The 27989-nt window shown below is 40.8% G+C and overlaps 1 protein-coding gene across 4 annotated transcripts in view; it reads right to left on the bottom strand.

The window, feature by feature from the left end:
- Nucleotides 1-27989, bottom strand: part of MAGI2 (membrane associated guanylate kinase, WW and PDZ domain containing 2) — a gene marked incomplete at both ends in the record, with an annotated part of 1136641 nt that overhangs the window by 32674 nt on the left and 1075978 nt on the right. For 2 of the 4 annotated variants that reach the window (XM_084230808.1, XM_084230809.1), the window contains 2 exons: nucleotides 6987-7075; nucleotides 15534-15672. In XM_084230808.1, the coding sequence (XP_084086934.1) occupies nucleotides 6987-7075; nucleotides 15534-15672 (228 nt within the window). The remainder of the gene's footprint in view (nucleotides 1-6986; nucleotides 7076-15533; nucleotides 15673-27989) is intronic. The other 2 variants (XM_084230806.1, XM_084230807.1) reach the window with 1 other exon arrangement.

Here is a 27989-nt window from a genome sequence, read left to right as displayed (position 1 = left end):
AATGAATTACAAAATGACTCAATTCGTTTTTTTGAAGGCACTGTGTTAACAACAGATGATCTTGCTCTAGAAATCCAGTGTATCAAAGCAACTCCAAGGTTTTTTATAAACACACACACACACACACACACACACACACATAAAATGACTGTGACCACACATTAGAGTTGGGACTAAGAGTGAAGTGGCCACCGCGTTACTGTTCACCAACTCTGCCTGGAACAGCACCAAGGGAAATTCTGTATTTTTTACTTTCCTTTTTGGGTCTCCCTCTCACCCCCCACTTTCTGTGCTCTTCCCTGGAGGTCCCCTCTGTCCTTTTGGTTTCACCTGCTGAAGACTCACAACTCTGATACAATTGCTTATTGTGAATCTATTTGAATGTTGACACCTATCTTAAAAATTCCATGTGGTTTTTTACACCCAGAGTAGATTACTCACATTGCCTTCAATGACAATACTTGAGAGAAACTACAACACCATATAACTGAAGCTTATCATTGTACAGAAGAGAAAACTGTGACCCTGAGAAGGTAAGCAAGCCTGGAAATGTCACCTACTTCATTAATGAAATAATGTTTCCATTTTCTGACAAGAGCTCTACCATCTTTCCAAATACTCAGGGTCTTATCTGGGGATCATTTTTCTGTTCTCCCTAACTATTTCCTTTATACCATCAGTGACCTAGTCTTGCTGATTCTTCTTTGAAGACACTAGATATTGTCATCGCTCCTGTATTTCATTTCTATTGTTTTCAGCATCTCATCACTCTGCCCATTACTTCCCAGGTTATTATAAAGAGTCTTCTTATCTGAGCTACTTCTTTATCTGATCTACCAGTGATTCTCAATGGGGACAGCTCATTATATTGACCTGGGTCACATTAAGAAAGAAAAAAAAGCAGGAGATCTATGCCTGCACACCCCTTCCCTGGAGCCCCAGCCATCTGGTTTAATGGGTCTCAGGAGACTCCTTTGTGGGTATTTTTTAAATACAAGTACCTCTGGTGATTCTAATGGATAGCCAGGATCAAAAGCCTTTCCAAAAATATTTTCCACCACCCCTAAAGCACTTCTTTGGCCATGACAGTGTGATGTTTGAGAATCTTCTGTGCCTCTGCATTACCCTTGGTTTTCAGATCTCAGCTTCTTCCAAACATTGAAAGTCCTTGCACTACTCCTCACTCTGCTTTTTGGTAGGAACCCTGTACTTAGCCATACAGTTTACTTCTTTGCATCAAAATTATCTTCACAACATCCTATTTCCATTTTGGATTGCGGTGCCCTTTGCCTTCTTCTCTGCTTATTCAAAATCCACTGCTTCCTTACGGATTATTTCAAGACCTGTTTCTTCCATGGAGCCTTGTCTGGTGATTCTGGTCATTATTTCCCTCTTTGGTATCAAATTCCCCTGTCATTCAGGTTTGTACTGTCTTGTAGGTGTTCGAAGTATTTTCAGATCTTTAGTGAGCTGTCAAGCTCCTAAAGGAGAAGGACAATGACACATTTTTTTCCAGAAGTCCTCAGAGCTTTAAACAATGGCTGACATATACTAGGTAAGTTTGGTTGAACTGGTATAGCCTATGAGGCTAGAGGGAGCTTAAAGAGCTCTCTATGTTGGTCCCTTTTCCACAGAGGAGGGCAGGTACATAACCCCACGAGAAAGACCTGAGCTCTTCACCTGAAATCTCCAAGACCATTCAGCACAGCATTTCCATAGCAAAGAAGTGACTCTGCCATGTTAGACTATAATTTGTGCTGCCAAAATAAGTCACAACTACAATTTGAGAGAAAACACTTTATAGAAACAATAAAACTTAGATTAACCAGAAATAATTACCTGGAACATTCAATTAGCCAGTTTTCCTCCACTCAACTCTTAACAGAAAGAGATACATTATAAGAAAATTAGAAGACAGGCAGGAAATTGTCTAAAAAACTGAAAATCTACTTCTGGTTCAGACTGGGAGATTCAGTGGAAATTCGGACCATTCTCCCATGCCTCCTGCAACTATCTTATCAAAGACCTACCTCGAAATTGGCTTTCAGAATGATGACTATGTGATACTACAAGGCTTTTATTCATTCATTTACTTACTGTCTACTCTCTGCAAAGCACTGTATTCAGAACCTAGAATAATGAGCAGTGTTTGATTTCCATACAGGGGAGAAGTTTGTGGACACTGATAACTAGGCTGCAAAACAGAGCAAGAGGGGAAGTATATAAAGGATAATGGAACTTCATAAAATTGACAATTGCTTACTTTTGAGTAGTAGACCTAGGGAAGGTTCATGAGGGAGGCAACCTTTGGCCCTATTCTTGAAGGAGGACGTGATTTGCAGAACAAGATTTCCAAGCCAAAGGATCAGCATATGTGAACTGCAAAGGGTGAGATGATAAGAAAACAGCAAGTGTTCCAGCTATCTGGAGCACAGACATACAATAGAATATTGCAGCAGATAAGAGTAGGCTAGAACAGGATTTTGTGGGAGAAAAGAAATAAGACTAACTTGGATGATGTCAAATTAGGAATGGTTTGGGGGACATGTTTATGGGGTATACCATGAGCACACACACACAAGGAAGACGTCTTTGAGTGAGACAACTCTTTAGGACACTTAACTGCTTGGGCATCAATGAGCAGGGCTGATCAGCCACTGCAGCAGGGAAATAGGAAGAAAGTGGGCTGCATGGGGTGAATGGCAGTAGGAATGGAGAAGGTAAGAGAGAAATGCGAGATGAAAAATCATTCAAACGTGGGAACTGGTTGGATGTGGATGTGAGTGGGGATGGTAGTTAAGAGGTTTTTGAACTGGGCAATTAGGAGGGTGGATAGTACCTTCATTAATAGGTAATTCAAGTCTAATACTTGAAACCTGCTATCAGTGTCTAACAGGCAGCCAGAAGTCTTGGTACAGAACTGGGGGATGAATTAGAGATGGCAGAACAGACACAGATCATCTGCACAGTGGTGGCAGGTCGGGACCACTAGAGTAGGTGAGACCCTGAGGAAGGTGTGGGTTTGCTAGACTTAAGCAGCCTGTTAGGCACCATTATCGTGACCTGCAGTTCTGCATTCCCATACAAAGGTCAGAACTGCCCGGTCAATCAGTCATAGCGAAACCTTACAAGGTGCCTTTCAAATCAAGCAAGAGCAGAAAGCTTGATCGCTCTGGGAAGGCTATGCATTATGAGGTATAACCGGGAACGCCCGGGGGACTGAGGACTGATGTATGACCCCAGAAGCTGATCAGTGGCATGCCTGGTTAAGATTAGAACCATGGCCGGGGGTCTGAGGTACAATTACAACACTTGGTTGTCAGGCAGATAAGAATTATCTGGTCTGCAGACTCCTGTGCCCCAAAGCCCTAGATGACAAAAGCACATTCTTTAGTTTCACCCATCTTTTTCTCCTTGCCCTCCTATCCCACATAACTGATGCTGTATGATTATTCTATCAATAAAAAAAGCCAGGATCTTGCTGGTTCAGCAGCAGCCTGCACTGCGCAGCCTGCTCCATGACTTCTGTTTATCAGTGTGGGGTTGCCGACGCAACAGGGAGGGCCTGGGAAGGGGTGTTCCTGGATGGGGAGCAGTTGAAGGTGACACCAGAGAAGCAATCAGAGCAGTAAGAGAAACTCCAGCAAACGCAGGGATGACAGTGCACAGGGAGTCCCAAGGGAGGAAAGATTGAATCTGTCATTATATTCTGTTACCAAGGGGAGACTGGCGATCACTGAGGGGACATTTCCACTGCAGTCACGATGATGGAATGTGAATTTCAAAAGGTGAATGTGACGGAGGGAAGGGGCATTAAGCTCATTTGGAGAACATTGTGCATCATTCCAGAAAAGTAACACAATACAACTGAGAATGATTTCCACAGGAGTAGGATCATCTTTTTTTTTGGAAAAAAACAAGCATCCTGTTTTCCTTAATCATCCCCTAAATAAGAGTTCCTTTTGGGTAGAAGTGGTGTCTCATTCCTCTTTCCACCCTGTGTACACCACCTTCTGAATAAACAAGCCAGAAAAACCAGGTCTTAACCCTCTGACTGGAGCTAAGTAGGAGCTCTAGGTAGTCTAGTTCCCCCGGGGTGGTCTTCCAGCGTGTTACAGAATGTGGGGCGGTGGAGGGGTGGAGAGGAGAGCAGGGAGCAGCAGGTGGAGATCATCTCCCACCCTCATGCCCCACAACAGCTCCCATTGATTGAGTTGTGGGTCTGGCATCGCACTGGTGCTTCATGAACCAGGCGTGGAAGTGAGGCTTAGTCCTGGTCCCAGTCTGGCCTTTATGCCCCTTAAACCCTCTCCCTGGTTCATCTCAGGATCTCAGAGCAGAACAACCACTTTTTCATCTAGAAAACAGTCCATCTCCCCATAAACCCCCCAAGGCCCCTGTTTCGGATGGCTCCCCTTCTGGGCTCTTGCTGCTGATTTGTTCTTTCCTGATCTTTACCAACTTTGCTCACGTGACACTCAAATGTGACTTTGTCCCGTGGATTCTCCTCTCTGTACCGAGTGGGGTCTCTCTGGGAGAGTTTGTCCCCTTTCATGGCTCTAGCCGGTCCCTCTAGGACTCCCCAGACACCTTGGCTCCAGTCCTTGAGAAATTTATCCAAGTGCTGCTTCTGGGTTGTTTTACTTAAGTGTCCCTCAGTCACCTGAAACCCAACAAGCCCTAAACTAACTTCGTTTTTTTCTTCCTAAACTTGACCCCATTTGGCATCATCTTTTACCCAGTCCTGCTCCACAATCCTCCTCCCTGATCCTTTCTTTCATATTCAATTAACTACCACATTTGGAGACTTCCATTAAGGAAATGCCTGAAGTAGCCCCCAAATGTATCCCGAACGTGCCCTTTCCACCACCACTTCCCTAATTCTGGTCCTCACATCATTTGCCTCAATTTTTGCAAGACTATTTTAACTGCCTCAAGACGCCTGTAAAACCCATCTTATTACTGTATTTCCCAATACAGATATTTTCTCCCTCCCACTTAAACAATATTTTAATGACACCTGATTATATAAAATCTAAAATCCTTAGCGTGGCCTAGAAGGCCCTTTTCCACCTTGCCAGCTCTGATGCTTTATAATTCACACCCCGCCTCCCCTCCACTTGTGTGATGGCAGCTCTGGACATGGCTTCCTGATGCTGCACAAAGGGTTTCCTCTCCTGGAACAGCCTCACCCCCTGGTGAAACCACACTTGTCACTCAAGGCCCTGTTCAAATGTCGCTCCTCAGGTGGGGCAGAATCCGCTACAACTCTGCTAGAAAGACTTAGTGTGCGGCCCCTTAACTGCCCTGTCCCCATACTACCCATGCTTGTCTCATTCCTGGACTTTCTCCTTTCAACCCTACTTACTGCAATTGCAGACAGGTGGAGATTCTCAGACTAATCTTTGTATCCCAGCACCAAGCAAGGTGCCTGGTGGAACTGAAACCACAAAGAGCCTTCCTGTGTGGTGTTCTTCTAAGCTAGTGACACCAGAAGATTGGTTGATTCAGGCCCCCTCATCTCCTAGAATATAGACTAGTTAAATAAGCTATTTGGCTCCCACATACCTACATTTTGTCATAAACAGAAATCAATGCCTCTTTAAGCCATGGTTGCTGGACTAGATTTCTGCAATAATTATTCCATGGCTTTATTTATACCTTTTCCAGTACATTGCAGCTTTCTCTTTACACCCTAATTTAGGTTTTCCACAATCAATAACTTACCACTGAGAGACAGACACTTAAGAGAAATGATACATTTAAAACATGTTTTTACAGACATTTTCAAGAAATGATTATGGTGATATGTGTGTGTGTGTGTGTGCATGGATATTTAATCAGCATAGAGCTCTTTGATAAGGAAATGTTTTACAGTAGGCCAATTAAATAATTCACTTAGTGAAAATATTATCTTTCATATTAAATTTAAACTAATCTAGGATGGTAATTAGCAGTGTCATTAACAATTGGAAGATGTATTTCAGAATCGTTCAGAGAGCTTGCTTAAAAGACTTTGGTGGAGAGATGCTTAGCCATGGCCATGACAGAGTGAGTGGGGTAGACTCAAACCAGAATTGAGAAATGTGTCAGTGATTCATGCTTCTGAGGTTAACTATGGAGACTAAGCATGAATATCATTTTCTGCTGAAAAGTCAAACTGACATTTTAAAATCCCAGTCCTATTAAATTGTGGCAGTAGCCACGTGCCCACTGTAGGATTGGACAGTGGACGTGTGGACTGCTCTAGGAACACGTTTGAGGGGTGAAAAGTTGCTTGAACTGTATTTGCAAGGCTCTCATCAATATTCTGCTATATTCATGTTTACAACTATCTTTTTCTTTAAGAATTTTTGCCGAATGTTAGGCTAAAGGATAGCCAAACCTGAGAATGTTGATTTTGAAATAGTGGTGGACACAAAACAAAGTTATGACTACTTAAGAAAAAAATCACAGCTGGGTTTTCCCTCCCCCTAAACATGGTGCATCCAAGAGCATGGGGGAGGGAAGTGAGATGATCCAGGCCTCACTGGATAACTGGCTGATGGGTGGAGTTCAGAGTTTCTTGGACTGTCTGGAGACTGTGGTTCTATTTTAGTCTGGTGTGAAAAGGGTGCTCTGGGTTGGAATTGACCAAACTTGGGTTGAAAAGAAATATATTTCATTATTTGCACTGAAGTCCAGGGAGGATTTTTTGAAGGGTGTGGGGCAAAACTTGGCTTGTGCTGCTACTATTGTACCTTCCCATTCCCCCTTCCTGCTTGCTGGGGCCACTGCAGGTCGAACCCCTGCAATTTGGTGCATCTCAAATTTTCATGAACCCACAACCTTTTCTTATCAGATATAAGGTCTTAGGTACATTTTCCAGAGCTCTAGCAGTAATTAGATAAGCTACTATGAAAGAGAGAGCATTATACATAAGTTAAAAACATACACAAAACCAAAGCTCATTAGAGAAAGATAATATTCATGCAGATTTTACAAACCGTGTCTTTAGGGTGGCCCAATAAGTAGAAATATGGGGACCCATGCTTGTCACTTTTCATGCACATGGAGAGACTGGAAGGTACCATTCCTAAAGGAAGGGGAGGAACAGCCTAGGACCAATCATTAGAATTAACAGAACCAGTGACAAAGATATATTATTACTGTTAGAATCAAGATTGCTTAGTATGTTTAGAGCAGCTGAATAAAAATTATCTAGGCAGTAAGAATAAAGACTTTAAGTAAAGCTAACCTTCTCAAGCATGCAGCAAGTGAAATTAGTGAAAGACTGAGCTACATGTGTTTTCCAAAGGTAGATATTTTTTTTTCTCAAAATATTGAGGGCATCCTGAGGTGCTTTTAGGGAGGCACAAATATTAAAAAAAATTCAAAATGTTGCTATCAGAATTTTTGCAGAATTTCCCCATAATGATGGGGTGTTTTAATGATGGCAGCTGTCATCTGAGAATAGGCCACAGTAATCATTTTTAAATTCTGAAAAATCCTCAAATATGAAGACATGGTGTGCCCATGTTTGTATTTATGTTTTCTCTAATAATGTCATAAATTCTTACATTTCCCCTCACCTCTGACAATTTGCTTATTTTTATTCAAAGTTCACAGTTGACTTGCTGGGTCTAATTGTTTTCTGCAAAAAAATATAGCTGAAAAAAATATAGCATTGTCTTGTCTGTTCTCGGCTGTGCTCTTCTGAGGCTGCGCTCGGAACCAGCCTCTTGGCAATTGTCTTGGTCTGTGTTTGCCTGAGCCCATGAGCTGTGGCTCTCTACCTACACAAACCTGTGTAGCAGACATTCTAGAATATCAAAGTCAATAATCTCCAACAGATAAGCCCCCAGGAGATGTAACAAGTACTCCCTGCGACATGTTCTACTGTGTTCTGTCAGGTCCACACCGTATGTAGTGAAGAGGGGAGGGCGAGTAATGCGATTGGAAGTGCTTAATCCATGCAGCTCAGTTTGAGGCTGACCCCCTCTTTGCTGGTGTACACAGATGCGATCCCCCAAGTACATGCCTAACATGCTCCCCCCGCAGCACTGTAAGCACAGGACTGCATCACGCAGAGGGGAAGTGCTTTCTGCACAGATTTCTGACTCTACCACGGGGGTGTTTTTCACAGCCTGGCGTGTGTCTGAGGGAAGGGAGGCAAAAGGGTAAGAGCTAATACCTGAGGTTAAATGGAAAGTAGAACCTCTCTGTGGTAAAGAAACTAAAGCTTAACAATGAATGTCAGAAGTGGAAATTAAATTTGGGGATTTATTAATTGAGTTTTCCATTTAGCCCTGCCAAGATGCAAGTAATTTTGTACAAAAAAGATCAAGCTGTTTTAGTGTCACACAGAGATGCTCTCACTTGGTTTTAACCGTGACCTTTACGGGGCTTGCAAGATACATGTGCTAGAAACCTCATGGACAGAAGGTCAAGTAAAATAGCTCAGAACATGGTGGAAATGAATGGTGGCGAAGGCTGGGGTAGAAACACAGGCGAAAAGTGAACATGAGGGTGGCATACTATGTCAGGCATTTTAGTTTTGTCTTATTGTTTTTTCCAATAAAGCCTTAAGGACACTGAGATTTGAATTTCATATCATTTTCATGTGTTAAAAATTATCATCATAATCACTTAATTCTTTCAAAAATGTAAAAACCTTCTTAGCTTGTGGGCTGTAGAAAACCAGATAGTGGACTGGACAGAACTCATGGATTTGGCTTGTGGGTCAGGGGTCATAGTTTGCAGGCTCCATCGAGATGATCAAAGTCGATAGTCAGATTGGCAAAACACTTAGTTGATGAATGTGATCAACATTTATCGAACCAAACAAGTGGCTATCGAGGTATTTTTTAAAAGGTAGATACAAAAATGGTAAATGCAAAGAAGTAAAATATGCCAGCTTAATGCCGGTTACGCATGTACATGTTTGGCCCTGCAGCTGTGGGTCCTGATGAGACCAGGGTGACTATCTGTAGAATGCACCCACTGGACAAACCAGAGGCCCCTCTCCACAGGGTCAAGGCAGGTTATTCCATAAGCAAATGTCTACGTGAATAGCTGCTAATCTGGGCGAAGCGTGTTTTTCTTTTCTATTAAAAACATTTTGAACCCAAACAGTCTACAGAGAATGAGTGTCTCAGTTTGGAGATATTGCTACAGTTAAAGCACATAATTCAAGCCTGCAATAGGCATTATATAATCTCATCTTTGATTCTGATTGAGGGAGTTCACTTAAAAGCAAATATTGGGAAGTGCTCATCAGAACAGCATACAGGGCAATCCTATCTATGAGCAAGACTGGAAGCAGAGTTCTAGAATAACAAAAATCTGAAATGAAGGGTTTTAGGTTAAAGAGTAAAGCTGGTGAGTTATTTGACTCGGGAATAATGAGGCTGGGGCAGTAGACACCGGCATCTCTGAAGGGAAGCTTTGGAGACTTGACGTTTGGTTAAGGCAGTTGGCTGGACCTGCCCAAGAGTTTCTCATGAGACTCCACTTGGAGCACTTGGCTAGCAGGGTTTTGTTGGCAAATTCCTTCACAGGGATCAGAACATTTTCTGTATCATCTCTACTTCCAGGCAAGAGAAAATCAGAAAGGAGGGAAAACAGTTTGGCATTTAGCACCAGCTTCAAAGGTCAAGCGGAGGGTTAGCAGCCTATCTTGACTTAACATTCTCAGGCTTGGACCCAACAGTGAGACTGTCCTTAGTTAGGAGGTGGGAGCTGAGCTCAGACTGTCAAAAAGGCCTGAACAATGGGCATAATACCCATCTCCTTTCTTTAAGTGTTGATTGTTGCAAGCCTGTGAGTGGAGAGTGACTTGGACTAGATGGGCAAAAGAGGCAGGTTGAGGGGTGAGGTACATTCAAACAGTGGGTGGCCAATGAGACACAAAAAGGGAATAAGAAGTAAAACTCCCATGGGTCTGGCCTTTGCAACAGTGCTGGAGGGGATAGAGGCAGCAACCTTCAGGATGTAGACTTCCTTGTGGTGGCACTTAAAAATATAAAGTCCTGGGCAAAAAAGACTTGTGCATGTGTATGTGTTTAACATCATGATGCACACCTTATTTTTATTTAACATTGATCTTTGATCTCCAGCCTTTTTCTCCCTGCTGCTATGTTAAAAAAAAAAAATCCTCTTCAATTTGTTACTTCTTCAAGGTCCAGTATGGTGTTCTTATAGTGTTCAGCATCATTTCCTCTAAGAAATCTGCCTTCTTCCTGGGCTTTTGTGGAAGCAGCCGTGAGCAGCTCCTCCTAAGCTGGGAGAGATCAGCTGTGTACTGGAGGCAGGGAGGGGAGGAGGGAGTGCCAGTATCACAGCCTAAAATAGGACACTGGGCAGAATTGTTGGGAGTATTTAGGTTTCCAAAGATGCACATGGGAACTCTTCTCTGTGGGATTTGGGAAAGATATCTCTTACTTTCTCATCCTCAACAATTTTAAAGTGTTTGGGAATTGTGGGAGACTGAATCTCAAGAGCACAGATTTATTCATTCACAGATTTTTTGCAGATTTATTCATTACTATATGACCTAATAAATTTGATCTGTGTCTTAAATATCTAACACAAGAGGTCTTGGGGAAGGGTCACTTTATACTTTAATAGAAAAATGCATGTTGGATGTCATGTAAGAGTATCAAAAGAACAATGTAAAGAAATGGGATATTACAATCATACTTAAAATAATAAAGAGGTTTTGCCTGAGTAGTGGGGAAAGGCATTTCAGAGTTGTGTTTTCTTTAAGGAAGCCTCTGCCTCTGGCTTTAAGAAACAGGAACCACTGAAAGCTGTACAGTCAGAGAACCTCTAGCCAGGAGACCCTGTGCTCTCTGTGATGCAGAGTTCTTCCTCTAGGCCTGTCCACGCCCCCCTCCCTCCACATTACTTGCAAGAAATGACCTGGAGTGATTTGTTGAGCCTCTCCCAGAAAAGGAGGATATGCTTAACCAGAAATGTCAGAAGCTGAAATTAAATTTCAGAATTTATATTGAAGAAAGCCACCTTTTGCCCTATTAAAAATGCAGGTGAATTAGTGCAAAGGCTCTGGAGCCACTTAAAGCTCCTCTGAGGAAGGAAGAAGGCAGCGGAGATTCTCCCTGTCTTTTATAACAGAGCCACAGCAGCCTGCCCAGGGAAGCCCAGGGAAGCCCAGGAGGTGAGGCTATAGCCTCCAGGTTCCCCGTGACTGAGAGCCACATGAGGGAAAGAGTAAAGACTGGCATATTTGCTAGATGAAGTTCTGGCTCACTAGCTTGGAATGTGCAGTAATTTGGACTGGGCCTAAGCAGAGATTTACCCATACCAAGTAAGTCCTTTCTTTAGAACAAGCACAGAGCATTAGTATAAATATTACAAAAGAAATGCTCAGTAAACCAAAGAAGTCATGTGCTTCTCAAGGACCTTGAACCTTCTAGAAATACTAAATTCCACAAATAATCAATAAACCATCTTAATTTCTTTCTTTTCTTTTCTTTCTTTCTTGGTTTTTTTTTTTTTTGGTGTGAGTAGATTCTTGAAGTCTTTTAATCTAACTCTGCTAGAAATAGTGATTACTTGCTTCCTCATTCTTAGATGGTCAGCTCACTGAGTGCCAGACTGTCTTACCTTCAGAACCTGCAAAATGCCTGCTTATCACAGGTGCTCGGAAAATCCTGATTTAGTTGGGGAAAAAGTATTGATATTAAGATTATAAGGGTATGTACAATGTTCACTTGTCACTGCACAGTCTTAAAGAAAAATAAGCAAATGAACATTGCTTATTGCCTTTTTAGTAGAGGTACTTAACCGCTTAACCAGCACTCTGTTGCCCTGGTGCTCCAAAGTGATCAATGTAAATCATTTTTATTTGCTAATCAAAGGAATACCTTTAACTAAATAATTATAATAGGGTCCACTTGTTTCTTTAACTCTAGTCACTGGTTCAGACCCCTTCACTCTACTCAACGCAGTTTTATTTTGCTTACAAAAAGTAAACAATTTCTTTTACAGAAGTCCTGTAATCAAGTCAAGCACAATTAACCTTGAAAATGGAAGAGTAGGCAGAAGTTTAATGCACAGATTGACTATTTCCTTCCACTCTTGTGGCCATCTGGTGTTAGCTTTAGCTCAACCACTGATATTGTGAGAATTCTGTTTGGTCCTGGTAAACCTGCCTGACCCAGGACTCTGAGACTGCCACTTAAAATTCGACTCCCTTCTGCATTCTCATCACGAAGACATGCCTGGTACTTCTTAAAAGAACAAACTGGCCACACCCTCAACCAAGACTGGAAAACATAATTCTGTTTTGCTTTATTTTGATCAGATTTGAAGAGCAAATATCACCAGGGGAAAGGTTGGTGTTGGTCTGAACTGCTTGTGTGGGGGTGTTTTTTCATGCAAGGGCCCCTCTGAATTGATCTGGCTCTGGTTGGGGGGGTTATTCAGTGTATTTATAATCAAGTGGATGCTCATGTTGTGTTTCTTGAATGCTAATGAAGGACACCTGTATTTCAAGGCTGGGAGCTCATTTGCATAATTTATTCCTGTGCAGTTTTCAAACCATGATGCAAGCTTTCTTTTCTCTTAATCTTTTTAGATTTAATTTGAATAGCAACAACCTGTGCTAAGGAAGGCAGTACCTCAGATGCATTATCTTTGGATTCTTTTCCAGGTAAGCTAAAGTTTCCTGATTCCTGTTAGTGGTTGAGATGTCCGTCAGGGCGGGCGGGCGGGGGGGGGGGGTGGGAGCCCACATGCTCCAATGAGTTTATAATCAACAAATTCTTATCCTGAGGACTCAGGTTCAAGTATCTATCTCCTGAGCTTCTCTTTCAAGGACTTAAGTATAAAAGCAACTTCTCCTTCAAAGTCCTTATCGCTTTCTGATGCCCCTTGAGCTGCTCACAGCCCTTGTGCAGCCACCACCTCTGCCTGCCTCTGTTGATCTGTGCTGCAAAGGCTGAGGTGTCCTGATGACGATCTTATGGTAATTATGGATGGCATATTCGCAGCATATTTATTCCTTTCCTCGCTCACTTGGATTCACACTGATTTTGTTTAGTCAACAGTCTGACAGATTACCCTGGGTGTTTTTTTATCTTTCCATTGTACCTGTGCTTATCTCGCTGTCACAGATCACCTTAAGGACTCAGAGCAAGAGTTCTGTATTTCTCTTGACTGAGATCAGCTTTTCCTTTACATGGTCAAAAGTCCAGATAAGAACCTTGTTTCAAAGCTGTTCTGAGTTCTGTAGGCATCTGAGGGAGGGCTAGGGGGCATCCTGAAAACCCTTGAATAGATGGTTGTTTTCCAGCCTCGTCATCTTTAGAGTTCACGACTTCCTAGGTTGGGTTAAGCCTCGACAGTTCTCTAACAGCTTCTAGCTCCTTTGGATTCTGATACCTCCTTTCACAATCTTTTAAGGATGGATTTTATGCCAAGTTTAGGATCTTAAAAGACAAAGGGAGCAAACAGGATTAAAACTCATAGTCGACCAAAAAATCAGTTTTCCTGTGATTAGGGTCTGTTTGGACAAAGCAGATGCTATTCTTGGTTGTATCTGTCGGTAAGCTCAAGCATTGTCTTCCGTTGTTCTTCTTGCTGTTACTTATTTTGTTATGGTCCCCTCCTCCTCACCCCACGTTATTAAAATACACCCTAGTTCATCTTGGACAAAATTTTCTATCTCATGATATAGTTTATTTAACTGAAGCTGCAGGATTTGTGATGTTCCATCTCCGTGAGCATTCTGGATACGCTGGGTCACCAGCAGAGCCCATGAATGGGCCACTTTGTTGTCTTGCCCCTGGTGCAGGGCATGGTTCTCAGCAGGCTGTGACAGCGATCCTTGCCTGCCTGGCTCTCTTACTGGCTCTGGCTGGCAGCTGGGAATGTGACTGATGAGTCATCAGTGCTAATATAAACCTTTCCCTCAATGACAGAGGTGTCTCCCCATGCCTCAACTGTTTGCACAAACAAGGAGGTTTATGCTGAACCCCAAATTTCTTCCAGGAGCCTGGGATTTTGGTACCTTCTAGTCAGAGGGTGTTTGCATGACGCACCTTCAATAAAAACCTTGGAAAAACCAGGTTTTTCAGATTAATTTTTAAAGTTTAACTTGTTAGAACAAGAACAGTATTAACACTATGAAAATCCATTGGTATAGATAAGAGGTCATGCCATGGAGTGAAACATATCTTTGAAATGAGGTGTTTTGTTAGAAGAGAGAGATAAAATCTCACAGGTGAGTTTGATATCACTGAGCCGCTTAATGCTCCAGGGTACAAAAAGTTATTCTGTTCCAAAAGTTCAGTTTCTTTACAAAAGGATTAATGCTGGTGCCATTTAGCAGGATCAGGCCTGTGCTTATTGCTAATATTAATATTTAAAACTATTTTATTAGATTTGACCATTAAGGGTGGGAACCTGGGATGAAATATTTCCTTGGGCATGCAGCCAGCCCTACAAAAACTTCTGAATGCTGTCTGAGTCTTAATGTGAGGCTGTGCCAGCCCTTTTCATAGATTTTCAGGTATATTCATGATCCTGGAAATACAAAATGATGAAGGGCCTTGAGTTCAGTTATTTCAACTGGCTAAACTTACAAGGCTAAACAAGGAATTATTCAATTACTAGGCAATTTAGGCAAAAAGCATAATTTGAGAGGGAAGAATACTACTTAGAAATTTTTTGTCGGTGTGTGGGGGAGGAAGGGGTGAAAGTGAGTATCCGTTTATCTCAAACATTTGAGCTCATTATTCAGATCTGCAGCCAGGCTCCATTCTCCTAATGTGGACAGATATTATCTGAATTGCTCTTCTCCAACATCAGTCTGTCTGTCGATCTGTCTGTCGCTCCTTAACATTAATTAGGGACCAGCTCTGGTTGGATGGTTTTCACATAAAGATCACCCAACAATTTCTGACCTACTAGGGTAATGCTGCCAGTGGCACATAAATGGAAACAATACCATGAAAGACTTCTGGAGGCGAATCTGTGACTCCAAATGCACTTTGAGCTTCCTCTTTTAAAGCACATTGATTTACAACATGAGAATGAATTTTGGGAATAACCCTAATTCCAAGAAAATTAAAATTTATGAACTGAAGTTTATGTCTTAATCTTCACACCCTGAAGATTTGTTCTTGTTTGTCCCATTGCCCCAGCTATGTATCCTATGGGGCTGTTTGATGTATGAGCCATTCTAGGCAATGATTGATAAATTACTGTGGACTCAAATGAACAGAGGACTATCAGTCAAATGATAAAGAGTCTAACATGTAAGTGGTGGCTGAGCCTCCCAGCACTCTCAGAGATGCCCTGGAAGCTCCTACATCTGCTATTTTAAACATTACCTAACTACAGGAGCAAAAGAAAGAGCTTGCACACAAATTTTCTGTGCTTCAATAAACATGTGTATCAGTATCTACGGATAGCTCAATATATACTTAGGTAGAATTAGAGAACTGATGTACTTTTATAAAAAAGCATAGGCAGTCACAGTTCATAGAAAAAACCAGAAACAAGGTGAATGGAAACGTGACACGCACCATACTCCGGGACCTGGCCCGTCCCCCGCTTCAGCAGTAGTCGCACTCTCCTTCCTCCGGACTTGATGAGTTCTATTGCTCTGGCATGTGTCATGTCCCTGGTGCTCTCCCCATTGATTTCAATTATTTGATCTCCTACCTGTTAATTAAAAAAACATTAAGTCAGCTAAAGATGGTTTTACTCAAATTGCATTTCCAACACATTAGAAAAACATCCGTAGATGACCAGCTTCCAGAGCCAGCTGAACAATTAGGTCGCAGCCTGCTGCTTCGCAGGAGAGGCGAATCCCTGGCCACAGCCTGAATCTGAATGAACCAAACTTTATTTACTTTTATAGAAAATGAAATATCAGACCCCAGAAGTTGTGGAGATATGCTACCTATATTTAGCCAGTATGGCAGAGGCTATAGCTTTTAAATGATTTAGCTTTTAAAAAAAACAAACAAAATCCAAACAAATTAAAGAATATCCTTGATACCACAATTCAAAATGACCTAGCATCCTTGCTTTGAATCAGGAAGCATTTTAAAGCTTTTTTAATTGAATACTGCCAACCTCAGGCTTCGAGCAGTATCTAAGTCAGCATGTTAGATGGAATGATTGGTTTTTGGGCTTCTCTGAGAAATTTTGTTATGCATCATTTAAATTTCCCTGGGTGCCATTGTAGTACTGCCTTTTTTGTAAATAGCAGTTGGTTGATATTCAAGTTTGTTGATGAGTTTTCTATCAGAGTCCCTTGAATTAAAAATGAGAACTTCTATTCTTTACACCTGACTAATGCCCTTGCTAAATCTTTGCCATGCTCGCACCTGATTGCCCAGAGCTGTTGGTTTTACACCAATCCCTCTTGAATTGTCAGAAATGTCTGGGTTCCATAAGCAATTCCCAGTTAGTCTTTGTGAATAGATATTTGGAATGAAAGAGGTTCAACCATGAGCACATGATGTAACTCCCACAGTACCATTATTGTCAAGAACCTTTGAATTATAATATGATTTATTTCAGTGCAAGTCACTTAAGACAAATTAACCAGGAAAAACATAATGAGCTTTGCAAAAATGGCTATTTTAGCTGGGTCCTTCAAACAAAGCATTTCTGGTCCTAAAGGGTATAATGTAGACAGAATTGCAAGTATATTATCTGTGGTGGAGCTTTAGCAAGGTGGTCGCTGCAGGCTAGGCAAGAATGAGAACAAAAAGTTGAAATTGCTATGGCCAGAAGGCATTAAAATAAGAGCTTCCCCTACCTCCCAAAAAAAAGCAGAGGGAAAGAATAAAGTGTTTGTTGTTGAAAGGAAGTGACATTGATATCTAAAGAGAATTTTATAAGGAGTAAGGATTCTAGTGTAGTGACAGTAAAAAGTCCCCCTTTGTGTCCTCAGTATAGCCCTTGGAAGTATGGTTTTTGAGCAGTGGGAAGAGTTGGCTTCCCTGGTGTGACTTTCACATTCCGTAGAAGAATCAAGAAAGACAGGAGTAAATTAATTTGTTTGAGAGCCAATGTTTGCAACACTTCAGCTCTTCCTAATTGGCAATTTTCCTTTGAGGCAACGGGCACTGCCTGAAGTCGAGCAGCTTGCTGGAGGCCACATAGCCAAGGTGGTGGCAGAAGTGGGATCAGATATCTTTTTCTCAGCAGTCCCTATCTGAGACTGACAACTCGTGGTACAATATTAAATTGTAGAAGTAAAACAAAAGTTGTGATGAAGTTATAATAGAGCCTTATAAGATTCTCTTCTAGGCTTCAAATTCACACAATTGTTCACTAACCTCATCATGGGAATGTTCAAGAGGTAACTCCAACTCAACACCAGCAGACTGCGCTTAACATTGCTCTCCCAAAGCAGGTTTTCTTCTTCATTCTTAATCCTGGTCAATGGCACCATCATTCACCCCAGGGAGGAATCTGGGGATCATGCTGGGCTTCTTATTTTCTCAACTTCTCTGCACTTGTCTCTACCACATGTGTATTTCAGGGCTAATGAGTTCAAATCAGGCATTTACCTGAATTATTCCAATACTCTCCTGTTATCCTATCAATCTCTCACCAGTCATTCTTCTTCAAGAGGAAAGGGAAATCATCTCAAAGGCATCAAGCTGACCGAGGCATCTAAATTCTCCCACATGCCACTGTTCCCCTTGCATTCTCCCCACAGACCCGGCAATCTCCTACTCTTTCCCAAGTCAAACTGAACATCCTCTCTTCTGGAATATCTCCTCATATCTTGTCTGCTTTTTTTTTTTTTTAAAGATTTATTTATTTATGAATATAAGAGCTGGGGTATAGGCCAGAGATATGGGGGGTGAGAAGATCCACCAGAGACAGAGTGGGGAACAGAACAGTCAGACTGACTGAAATACACTGCTGAGGGGCGCAGTGGGCGAGACTGGAGAGGTCTGCTGTGCCATGTGGGTTGCTCCCTGGCCACCTGGGGATCAAACTCATGCTGCAGAGGCTGTGTACTGCTTCATAGTGCGGTGCTTAACCCCTTGTGCCACCAGGGAGGCCACATCATCCTGTCTGCTTCTTAAGAAGAAGGTTCCAATCCATTTGCTCATTTATCATTGTACCTTACTCTGTTATTATCACACCTCATTACAGGATTGAGCCTGTCTTCCCTCCTAAACATTGAGCTTCTTCACTCATCAAATGAGTTCTGAGCTTCTGTTATACATTAGACAGCCCATTGGGGAAAGAAGATAAAGATAGAAATAAGTGGTATAATTTCAGTCTGCAATAAGTTTTCAACCTAGTTGCAGAGAAAACAGATAAGATGATTGCTACTCAATAAATCTTTGGTGTAGCAGAGGTAGTTACAAAGTTAAGGGAACAGAAACGAGTGTTGTCTAACTCAGAGTGGATGGGCTGATAGTCAGGGAAGCTTCCCAGAGGTGGTGGTAGCTCTGCTGTTTTGAAGTATCCTTAATGGAAATAGGTCTGCATTCTGCTGCCTGTCACTACCAAAAGTCAATAAACAGAGAGGAATTCAATCTCTAAGTACTTTTATTTTTCTGATCTCTGGCCATTGATCTGAGAGGACAGTGGGCATTGCACCCTGAAGAAAGCATTCTGCTATCTCATCTTGAACTGGCCTTTTTATGAGTTACACAAAGACAGTCAAAACCATACATCCCATCACAGTTAATGTTTCTTGTATTTTTCACACGCAGTCCCCAGCGCCTAGTTATCTTTACCCTGCTATATCTGATGGCGTCAGTGTCTGGCACTCATTTGGGCATCAATGGGGCAGGAATCTCAGTTCAAAGCAAGAGTTTTTGTTTAAAGAAAAGAGATCATTAGTCATGTTGTGTGTCTGTGCAACCTGAGTGAGATAAGATTTCTGTCTTTTGGGATAGCCTAACAAGTTTTACATTTCTACTCATACATTGCTGCTCACACACCAGGCAGATTTTTCTTTGATAAAACTTGCTTGGGGCTCTGTAGGTAAAACCTCTCTTTCTACTGGAAGACCAAGACAGTTAAAGGTAAAGTCTCTAGTGGTTAATAGCTCATTGTATAAGAAAAAATTTCAACTCTGTACTCTATACATTATGGTAGCCTAGTCATATAGAAAGTATTTGGTTTGGCACAGATCTTTATTAGAACTAGATTAATCCTGGATTTGTCATGGTAGCTTCTGCTCAAGACTTATTTCTCCTTACACATACTTAGTTGCTTGTAATCAGCTAATTGCCCTCATTCTACTGCACACCATAGGAACCTATTTTGCATAATTATAATGATGAAATGATCTTAGATTATAGTTAGTTACAAGGAATTGAACTCTGTTAGAATTTTATGCCAATAAACAACAGGAATCTCTACTGAAAATACTTAGTTGTGGACCATTTTTGAGGCTAATCATCAAAGGTGAAGTTTAGCTCCATCGTAGTTCTTCATTTACAGACTGGTCTCTCCAACCACTCATGAGCAGGGGACATCATCATTGTATCATCTTTATCTGCCACAATACCTGACAAGTAGGCCCTCGATTAATCACAGCTGATAAACAAACATAAGATTTGTTTTTCAGTTTTAGAGTAGCTGTCTTTGATCTCATGACACTGTAACTTAAGCTTCAGTGGACCTCCATGTATATTAAAGCTTTCTCGAAACACTGCCTTCAGCACCTGTAGCCAAACCATAACAATTTCAGTAGTACTTTTAGAAGACCCGGTGAGATTTCAGTAATGATGACCCACAAGTATCATTAGAGAGAAGTACAGTTCTGGGAAACAAATGCGAAAGGTTCGAGAGAAAGGGGGATGGAAGTTGAATCTGAATGCAGTCATAAAGTACAAGGGAAAAAATCAGAATTAGGGTCTTTGCTACTGTCTGCCACAGGCACCAGCAGGTGTCTGTCCACATCAGGACACCTGTGCCCACCAGGCTTTGCTGGGGGACAGTGGAGGAGGAAGTTAGGAAATGGGCATAGGCAGTCAGGAGCAGGCTGCCCCAAGCCTCAAGCCCATTTATTAGCCTAATTGAGAAAAAATCGCAGACCAGGAAGGCTCCCTCCCAAATTCAGTTGAAAAATGAAATGTTCGGGCCTCCCCTGGTGGCGCAGTGGTTGAGTGCTGGGTTGCGAGGCTGCTCGCAGCTTCTGCAGCGCCAGTTTGATCCCTGGCCACCGGTGAGGATCCCACAAAAAAAAAAAAAAAAAAAAAAAAGTTCAGAGCACCGACATAGTATCAATAGCACAATAGCAGCAGACTGAAGCTAGTTTCAGAAAGCTGGCTGGGGACTGTGGGAAAACTCAATGAGGGGGAAGGGGAGTTGGGGCTTGGCAGCCTAGGAGATGCCTGCGGGTCCAGCCAATCAGTAAGAGACAAAATCTGGAGACAACCAAAGGCCAACCCCCCACTCCTGGCCCACTATACCCATATGAGCACCCACTTCTCACCACCTCAGTGGCTACGCTCTAGGGACCCCTCTCCACTGGGAGAGGTTTCTTGTCCTCCCTCTTGTCCATCTATTGGCTACCCACTAGGGCCTTCTCCCCACTCAGAGAGCTTTCCTGTTCTCCTTCCTACCTACCTAGCAGGGAATCTCTTGCTTTTCTGTATCTTTGGTCTCAATGTCGATTTTTTTTCTCACCAAAACACAAGAACTGAGAAGGAGTCCACCTGGGTACTCACACTCCGGGCCTGCTGCAAAGACAACGATTTGAAAGGACAGGATGACTTTCAACTTGATGGTGACCTTTCATACATAATGACTTTCACAATTAACCATAGTTAGGTATTATTTTATAATCATTACAGTAAAAATATTTCCCAAGGAGTAACAGTGTTTGGTTAACCTTCCATTTTTTTCCATTAGACTTTTGATTGAATTAGATGGGATCCAAGTGCCTTTGATAAGACCCAGCTCTTATTATAAATTGTTGTGTAGAATTGCCTCAGCACGGCACAGGAACCCATCAAGTCAGCAAGTTTTTCCAGAGAGAAAACTTCTAACCTAATTGGAAATTGAAATACATGTTTGAGCACTTCAAACTCCTGTGAATTTTATTTGCCTCAATTAATTCATATATTGAAAACTGTCTGAGACTCTCTTTATGCTATATTCTAGGCAGTAATTACTTAAAAATATCTCAATATATCTCAAGAAGCTTTATCCAAATAGAAGTGTGTAATAGCCCTTATGGATTTACAGGAGAGTCTTAATCAAGGTTCTGCCTGAGAATGTAGCTTCTTAGAGGGATCTTGAAGGGACGGGAACAGAATTCTGCAGGACTGAGGACTTATGGCCTGATATGGGTGGTGCGCCTTATTCTGTGTCTGTATCATTATGTATTTTCATTTTAGACATGATTTAGTCACAGCTCCAAGAATGGGCAGTCTTTGATTTGGTCACACTGCCCGGTGGGGTTGTGGTATCTTGGCTGGTCATTCCTGGAGCTCCTCCAATCAGGAGCTACTACTCCTCACTCTGATTTTCAAAATCCTCCAAATTACAACATGGAAGTATCTGTGAAATTTACAGATGACACACTCGCCCAGTGTGGAAGTCAGCTTTAAATTACAGTTTGGAATCTTTCTCATCAACTATTTTTTTTCCTTGTCAAATATTGCTCTACTCTTCTAGGGCTTTAGTTGATAGTCCATTCTTCAAGACCCCTCCCCTCTCTATGTATGCTCTCTGGGTGACCTCTTCCTACTAAATATTTCTCTTTCTGTGCCTTGTACATGATGCTCCCTTTGTCTAGAATCTGCCCCCTCTCCTTCAAATAGTCGAATCCCACACGACCCTTAGGACAAACCTCAGGTCTGACTGCATCCAGGGAGCCTCCCATGATCCCATCAGTGTGGGTGAGGTGCTTTTCCTTAGTTAGCATTTCATGAAAAGTACTGACCTTTGCCCGTCACTACTCTGTAAGTTCTTTAAGGGCAGGGACTCAGTATTTGTTCAGTGGATAGATAAATGATTGAAAGAAGGACGTTTCTAGACACTGGTTTTAACTCCATGCTCCTTATTGTTGCAAGCAAAATTTAAAAAGATCTATAAAAAATGTTTAATTTAGTTTTATGATAGATGGACATGAAATAGACATTTACCATGATCAAATAATGTGTGCTTTGTAAACTTCAAACTACACAAATATAATCTGTTAATATTAATTGTAGCAGTTAACATTATCATCATCATTATCATCACAATGGTAGAAGAGACAAGAAATGAAACCATATTAAACTGTTTAGAATGAATCTAGGAAAGAAGCAGGTGAGCTACTGAGGATATATTTAATGGGCAAATAGGGCAAATGTTTCTCTGACAATATCACTGGGAGATTAGAACTCAAAAATCTTCTTTTAGTTTGGTTAGTACTGTCTTTTGGAATTCTTCAGGATGTTAATGGTTTTTAAAAATTCTATCATTGAAAATAAAAAGTTCTTAGGAAAAAAATCTCATTGACACCTGGACAGATAACCCAAAGCTGGACAGATAACCCCTAAAACAAGATGGGTGACTGCAAGTGTGATGGCAGACATGAGTGCAGAGAGATTTTAAAGATGAGCTGGTTGAAGTAAAATATTTTCTACGAAGGAAAAAAAAATCCAACCATTCCATTTTCATATGCCAGCTTGACTGCTCAGGCAAGAAGAGATGGGGGAAATATCTTAAAATTGCCCGCCTGAGCAAGAATAGAAAATCGTCATTGGCAGCTCAGCTAGTGGCTTATCCGTTTGCTCAGAAATCACTTATGTTAGGTCATGAAATCAGTTTCCCTAGTTGATTGAAAAATAAACAAAAGGAAATCAAAGAGGAAACTTTCTATTGTGGACTCTATGTAGGCTGTTATTTTCCTTCTCTGGATGTAATTGAGAGAAAATGAGAGATTATTATTCAGCATACTTATCTAATCAGATATATTTATTTTCCAGATGCAAGCATTAGGCTTTGTGTGGTGACTGTTACATTGGCACATGGTAATAATTCTTTGTTTCCCTGAAGCCAACCACCATGCATATTGCATTTACATTTTCTTTTTGTGTATATGCCAATTCTAGACCTGACCTGTTAGCTCTGTGAATGAGAGTGTGAAAAGGTATACCGAGCTAGGTGTATCAATCAGCTTGGATTTTGAAGATAAGGAAAGATGGAACTATTTTAGAGGTATGGATAGGGGTAAGACAAATGAAGAGGGCTGTTGAGGCACCAAAGTGTGGCAGGTGCTGGTTACCACTCCCACCAGAAGACCTTGGGGGTAAAGAAGAACACGACAGGGACCCACGGAGGGCTGCTTGGCTGGAGCTTTGGCTGTAGTGGGAGGAGCAGGCCAGGTCCAGTGCAGGCAGCTTGTAAGTGGAGATGACAAGACATAAATCTCTAATTTCCAAAGCCCAGACTCTCCAATTCTGAGATTGCTTGAGCAGTCCATGTAGTGGACTTTTACTTAGTTCAGAATTAAAGGTTCCTTCTGCAGGAACAAGAAACTAAGATGTTTGAGTTATTATTAACTTTTGGGGTTTTATTTAAAAATACACATGATCATATATCACAAACAGTTTTGAAGCCTAGGTTCATTCAAGCATGAGTAGGATGAGATAGAAAATCTTATGAAAGGTATAATGAAAATACCTATAATTGTGAATGTATCTCGTTATTACTTTATGGATCTGAACTACCTTGATTATCCTAACTACTTTCTCCTTAAACAAACACAATTTTTGTTGTGTTAAAATTACATGTGTTGAAGTTTCATAATCACACAGAATAATAGGTGTCCTTGTGCCCAATTTTATTAGGTACAAGGAGACAACCTGGCAGAAAAACGCACGTCTCTAGGGCTACTATCTCTGTTTGGTCCTAATGAAGATAGTCTATTTTTAATGGCTTAATTTTAAGACAGCTCTCCAGAGGATCTTTGCTCATTGCTACAATATTCAATTGTACTGGCAATGAATGTGTGGATTACAATAATTTCTCTATTGATATGCTAACACTGAATAAATAGAAAGTTAGAGTAGCACCGTATCACTATTATTTTGATGCACAAAATAAACATTATCCACTTTATTTTCTTTTACCATTTAAAGTCACATATTAATTACTTAAATTTTACAACTAGGAATGTAGCCTAGTGTCTAAAAATCTTGTTTCTGTTCAAGTTAATTCAGATTGTCCATCCATGCATGAGAACAGCTGAGCTATGAAATTGGGCAGCATGTTTTCTGGCAATAATGAGGAGATAATATTCCTTAGGAGTATTTAAGTGACATCACTATTGATAGGTTAATTGGAAATAAAAATGTAAAGCTTTCTTAAATCACTAGAATAAAATGCCTCTGGTTTATTGTAGCCTCGCCATGCACTTTTTGAACTCTCCCCACTTTGCAGTTTGGGCTAATAACTGTCTGATGAATGTAACTGAGGCTGCTCTCAAAGTTCCACATACATCCCATGGCAAATCAACCATTTCCAAAAGGAGACTTTCCCACTTATTTCTTGATTCACAGTCATGCCGCTCCCTCTACTTCTGAATTCTTGACAAATGAGCCCTGCACCCAATGAAATGCAGAGAATTGGGTGGATAAAAGAGATGGAATTTAATGTGAAGTCGTGAGAGTTGATTGCAGCTGGGAATCTGATAGATGTGACATCCATGTTCAGAGCCCAGAGTACCACTTGCTGCTAGTAAAGAGATTCATAATTAATTATTTTGAAAAAGGCAGCTAAATTGATATTACTCTATCATGCATCCTAACCAGACTCATTATATCCAGCACTGTGTGAACATTTATACTTAGGCTACTAGATACATATGCATTTAGATTTCTATCTCTATACTAAACTCACACTGATGATAAGATTGACCCTTCACAGTAATTAGCAGTTACTGAACATGATTTTATGCCAGATATTTTTTATGCAAGTTGAAAGCATTGTCTCATATAATTCTCAAACAAACAAATAAGCATATTCTCTCTGTGTTAGAGGAAACAAAGAAAAAAATTAGAAATAACTTTGGAAGGTGAAATTCCAATTCTTTTTGCTTTATTTTTAATATTGGGAGTGGATTCAGCAATGAATAATGCATGGTCATTGTTAATGGTACCAGGATATCAGAATGGTCTTTGCATGGTTAGTTAGCCACTGACTGTAATCCTTACTCTGGGTTGAACAGCTACCTTTATCACTTTGTTCATGAGAGAACAATTTGTATGCATTTCGTGATGTGCCTCTGATTCGAGCTTCCAGTTTCTCCAGTGCATTTCCTGTCCTCGTTCCTGCATCATCTCTTCCATTCAGTTGCAGATATTCCTTCATAATCTGCAAATATTTCTTGGTGATAATCCCTCAAATGTTCCTGAGTTCACCATTATATTGCTATCTTGGAGCTGACCCCTCTTATCTTGACTTGGTGCATTCTACAATTGTTTTTGGTGTGATGCTGCTTACACATTTTACATCTATAGCCCACTTATCCCCAAAAGGACTGAGTATAAATGTGTGAATGGAAACTCTCGAATTCATCAGCATTTCTAGAAAAAAATTCCCCCAGGCCTGTCCTGATAGAGAATATTTATTTTCTGATCACCTTTGTTTTCCGTGGACATCATAATATTACTGTAACTTGTTTGATTGAAGTGTTTCTAGTCACTAAGGTATAACTGTGAAATTGATTTGTTTTTCCAATAACTACTACCAGCTGTGCACTGCTGACCTCTCCACACCTGCCTCCCCCTTTCCTGCTGTGTATCAGTCCAATTCTATTATATTTCAACACTTGTAGCTATTGAAAAAGCATCGAACAGTTGGCATTTTAACCTACCTTTAATTAAAAACTGCCCCCTCCCACTGCATAGTAGGCTGAAGGCTTGGACTACTTACATGGGGCGAAAGGGTCTTGTTTTCCCCTCTCCCCGACCCCTCACCCTTCTTCCTCATCTTTCTAGACTGTGAGAGAAGCTCTAGTGGTAGGATACTGTACGAGGGATAACATTAACTTGAAAGATCAAGTGTTACTGGTGGCAAGTCTGCTTTCCTTTTTTGTTGCTGTTCTCCGTGTGTCTGGTCTTAATTGAGTGTTCACTTGGTGCCAGAGACTAGGTGTTTGGGATATGATGGGAATCAAGGAAGACAAGATTTCTGACCTCAGGGCATTTAAATTAAGTAGACATACAAATGATGCCTCTTCCCTGAGGATGCTTTGAGTCATTTCTTTGGAAGACCTATGTAAAGTTTCCTTTCTATGTTGGGAGACCCTAATGAGGTTGGCTTCTTCTCTATTCAGCACCCTGTTCTTTTATTATGTATTATAACCATAGCTTCTTTCAGTACAGGTCCCTTTGATCAGAAAATATCCTACCACATGGCTTAAGTCCCAAATCACCTTTTGTACTATCTGCTCAACCCATGGGAGATGGTGGAATGCAGGTTGCCCCAGAAGTCTCCCTTTTTGCTTTCTGTTTCCCCTTTATATTTCTTTTCCTTCCCCAGTTTATTAAGCTCTCTACTGACTCAACAGGTCAGCATCTTTTAGATAAGAAAACACTATAAGTCTCCCACAGGGTAGAGGGCAAGGATGGTTCAAGCATCCCCAATCTTGAAGGAGGGGAACAGAACAGGACTAATAAAACTTTACCTCCTGGATGGTGGGGGTAAGAAGGAATGGTCACTACTTCACAAATTGTTTCCTCTCAAAGATAAACTCTCGATTCTACTCTGCATTGGGAGACTGTATGGAAAGACAGATCAGTGGGGTTAGTTCTGTGAAATAGCTGCTTTCAACAGGCCCACAGGAAAGTGACTAGTTTCACTCTTGGTGATTATTTAAATGGAATGTCTTCTATCTGTTGTGGCTTGATCTGTTGTGGAAAGATCAAGGTTGGGATCTTATATCATCATAGCACAGGAAAAGGAATAACAGAGTAAAAAGAGGGGCTGAGAGAAGTTTGTAGACAGACTATTGATTTTACATATGCATCCTCACTCTGGATAATTAAACAGTGACTTCATTTGTATTTCTTATTAGCCATTGTTTTCTTAAAAATGACTAAAATGAACAAAATATGTGTTTATTTTTAGAATCTAATATGCTAGGTTCTACTCTGACACATTATTTTGATTTTTTTACTATAATGACTAATATTAGATAATTTACATCATAAAGAGGGAGAGGTGAATGAGTAGCATAAACATTGGTGATATTAGCAGCTATGGGTTTATGTCTATGACTAACATTACTTTTTAGACAGAGATGTCAGGCAAATTATTTAACTTGTATATATCTCAATTTCTCATCTGAAAATGGAGATGATGATGATGTCTGTTTCATAAGGTTGTTGAGATCACCTGGGATATGCCTATAAACTTAGCATAGTTTCTAACATGTGGCAAGCATTCCATAAATGTTACATTAAATTTAATTCAGTAGATTTTCAAACTCACCTTAATGTTGAATACATAAAATACTTACAATTGGGGTTATATTTGGACTGAAAGGTGATATTTGGAATTTTGGACTCTCAATCAAGAGCCCGAGTTGGTAAATTATGATCCATAGTCTAAGTCCAGCCCACCTCATTTTTTAAAGTAACATTTTATTGGAACACAGCCATATTCATTCATTTACATACTGTCTATGACTGCTTTTGTACTTCTAAAATAGAGTCCAGTAGTTGTGACAGAGACTTTATACTTCACAAAAGAATTTACTAAAAATTTACTATCTAGCTCTTTATAGAAAATTTGCTGACTCCTAGTCTAGAGTTTTAAATTTAGAAAGACAACTACTTGTCATAATGATTTGTGCACTGATAGATTTATAGGAAGGATGCAGCTCACACTTGACTTTTTGAGGACCCTTTTCAGATTAATAACTATGATGAAAATTTTCATTTGCATATATTTAAATTATATAAAATGTGTTATTTAAAAATGTGTCAGAGCTGAGAGTAACAAAACATTCATTCTCATATTCACCAACCAGATTTGAATTAGGTTAA

The sequence above is a fragment of the Talpa europaea genome, assembly GCF_964194135.1.
Source record: "Talpa europaea genome assembly, chromosome: 3".
Classification (NCBI taxonomy): Eukaryota; Metazoa; Chordata; class Mammalia; order Eulipotyphla; family Talpidae; genus Talpa; species Talpa europaea.
The sequence above is the reverse complement of the archived record's forward strand: the minus strand, read 5'-3'. Positions and strand labels throughout refer to the sequence as shown.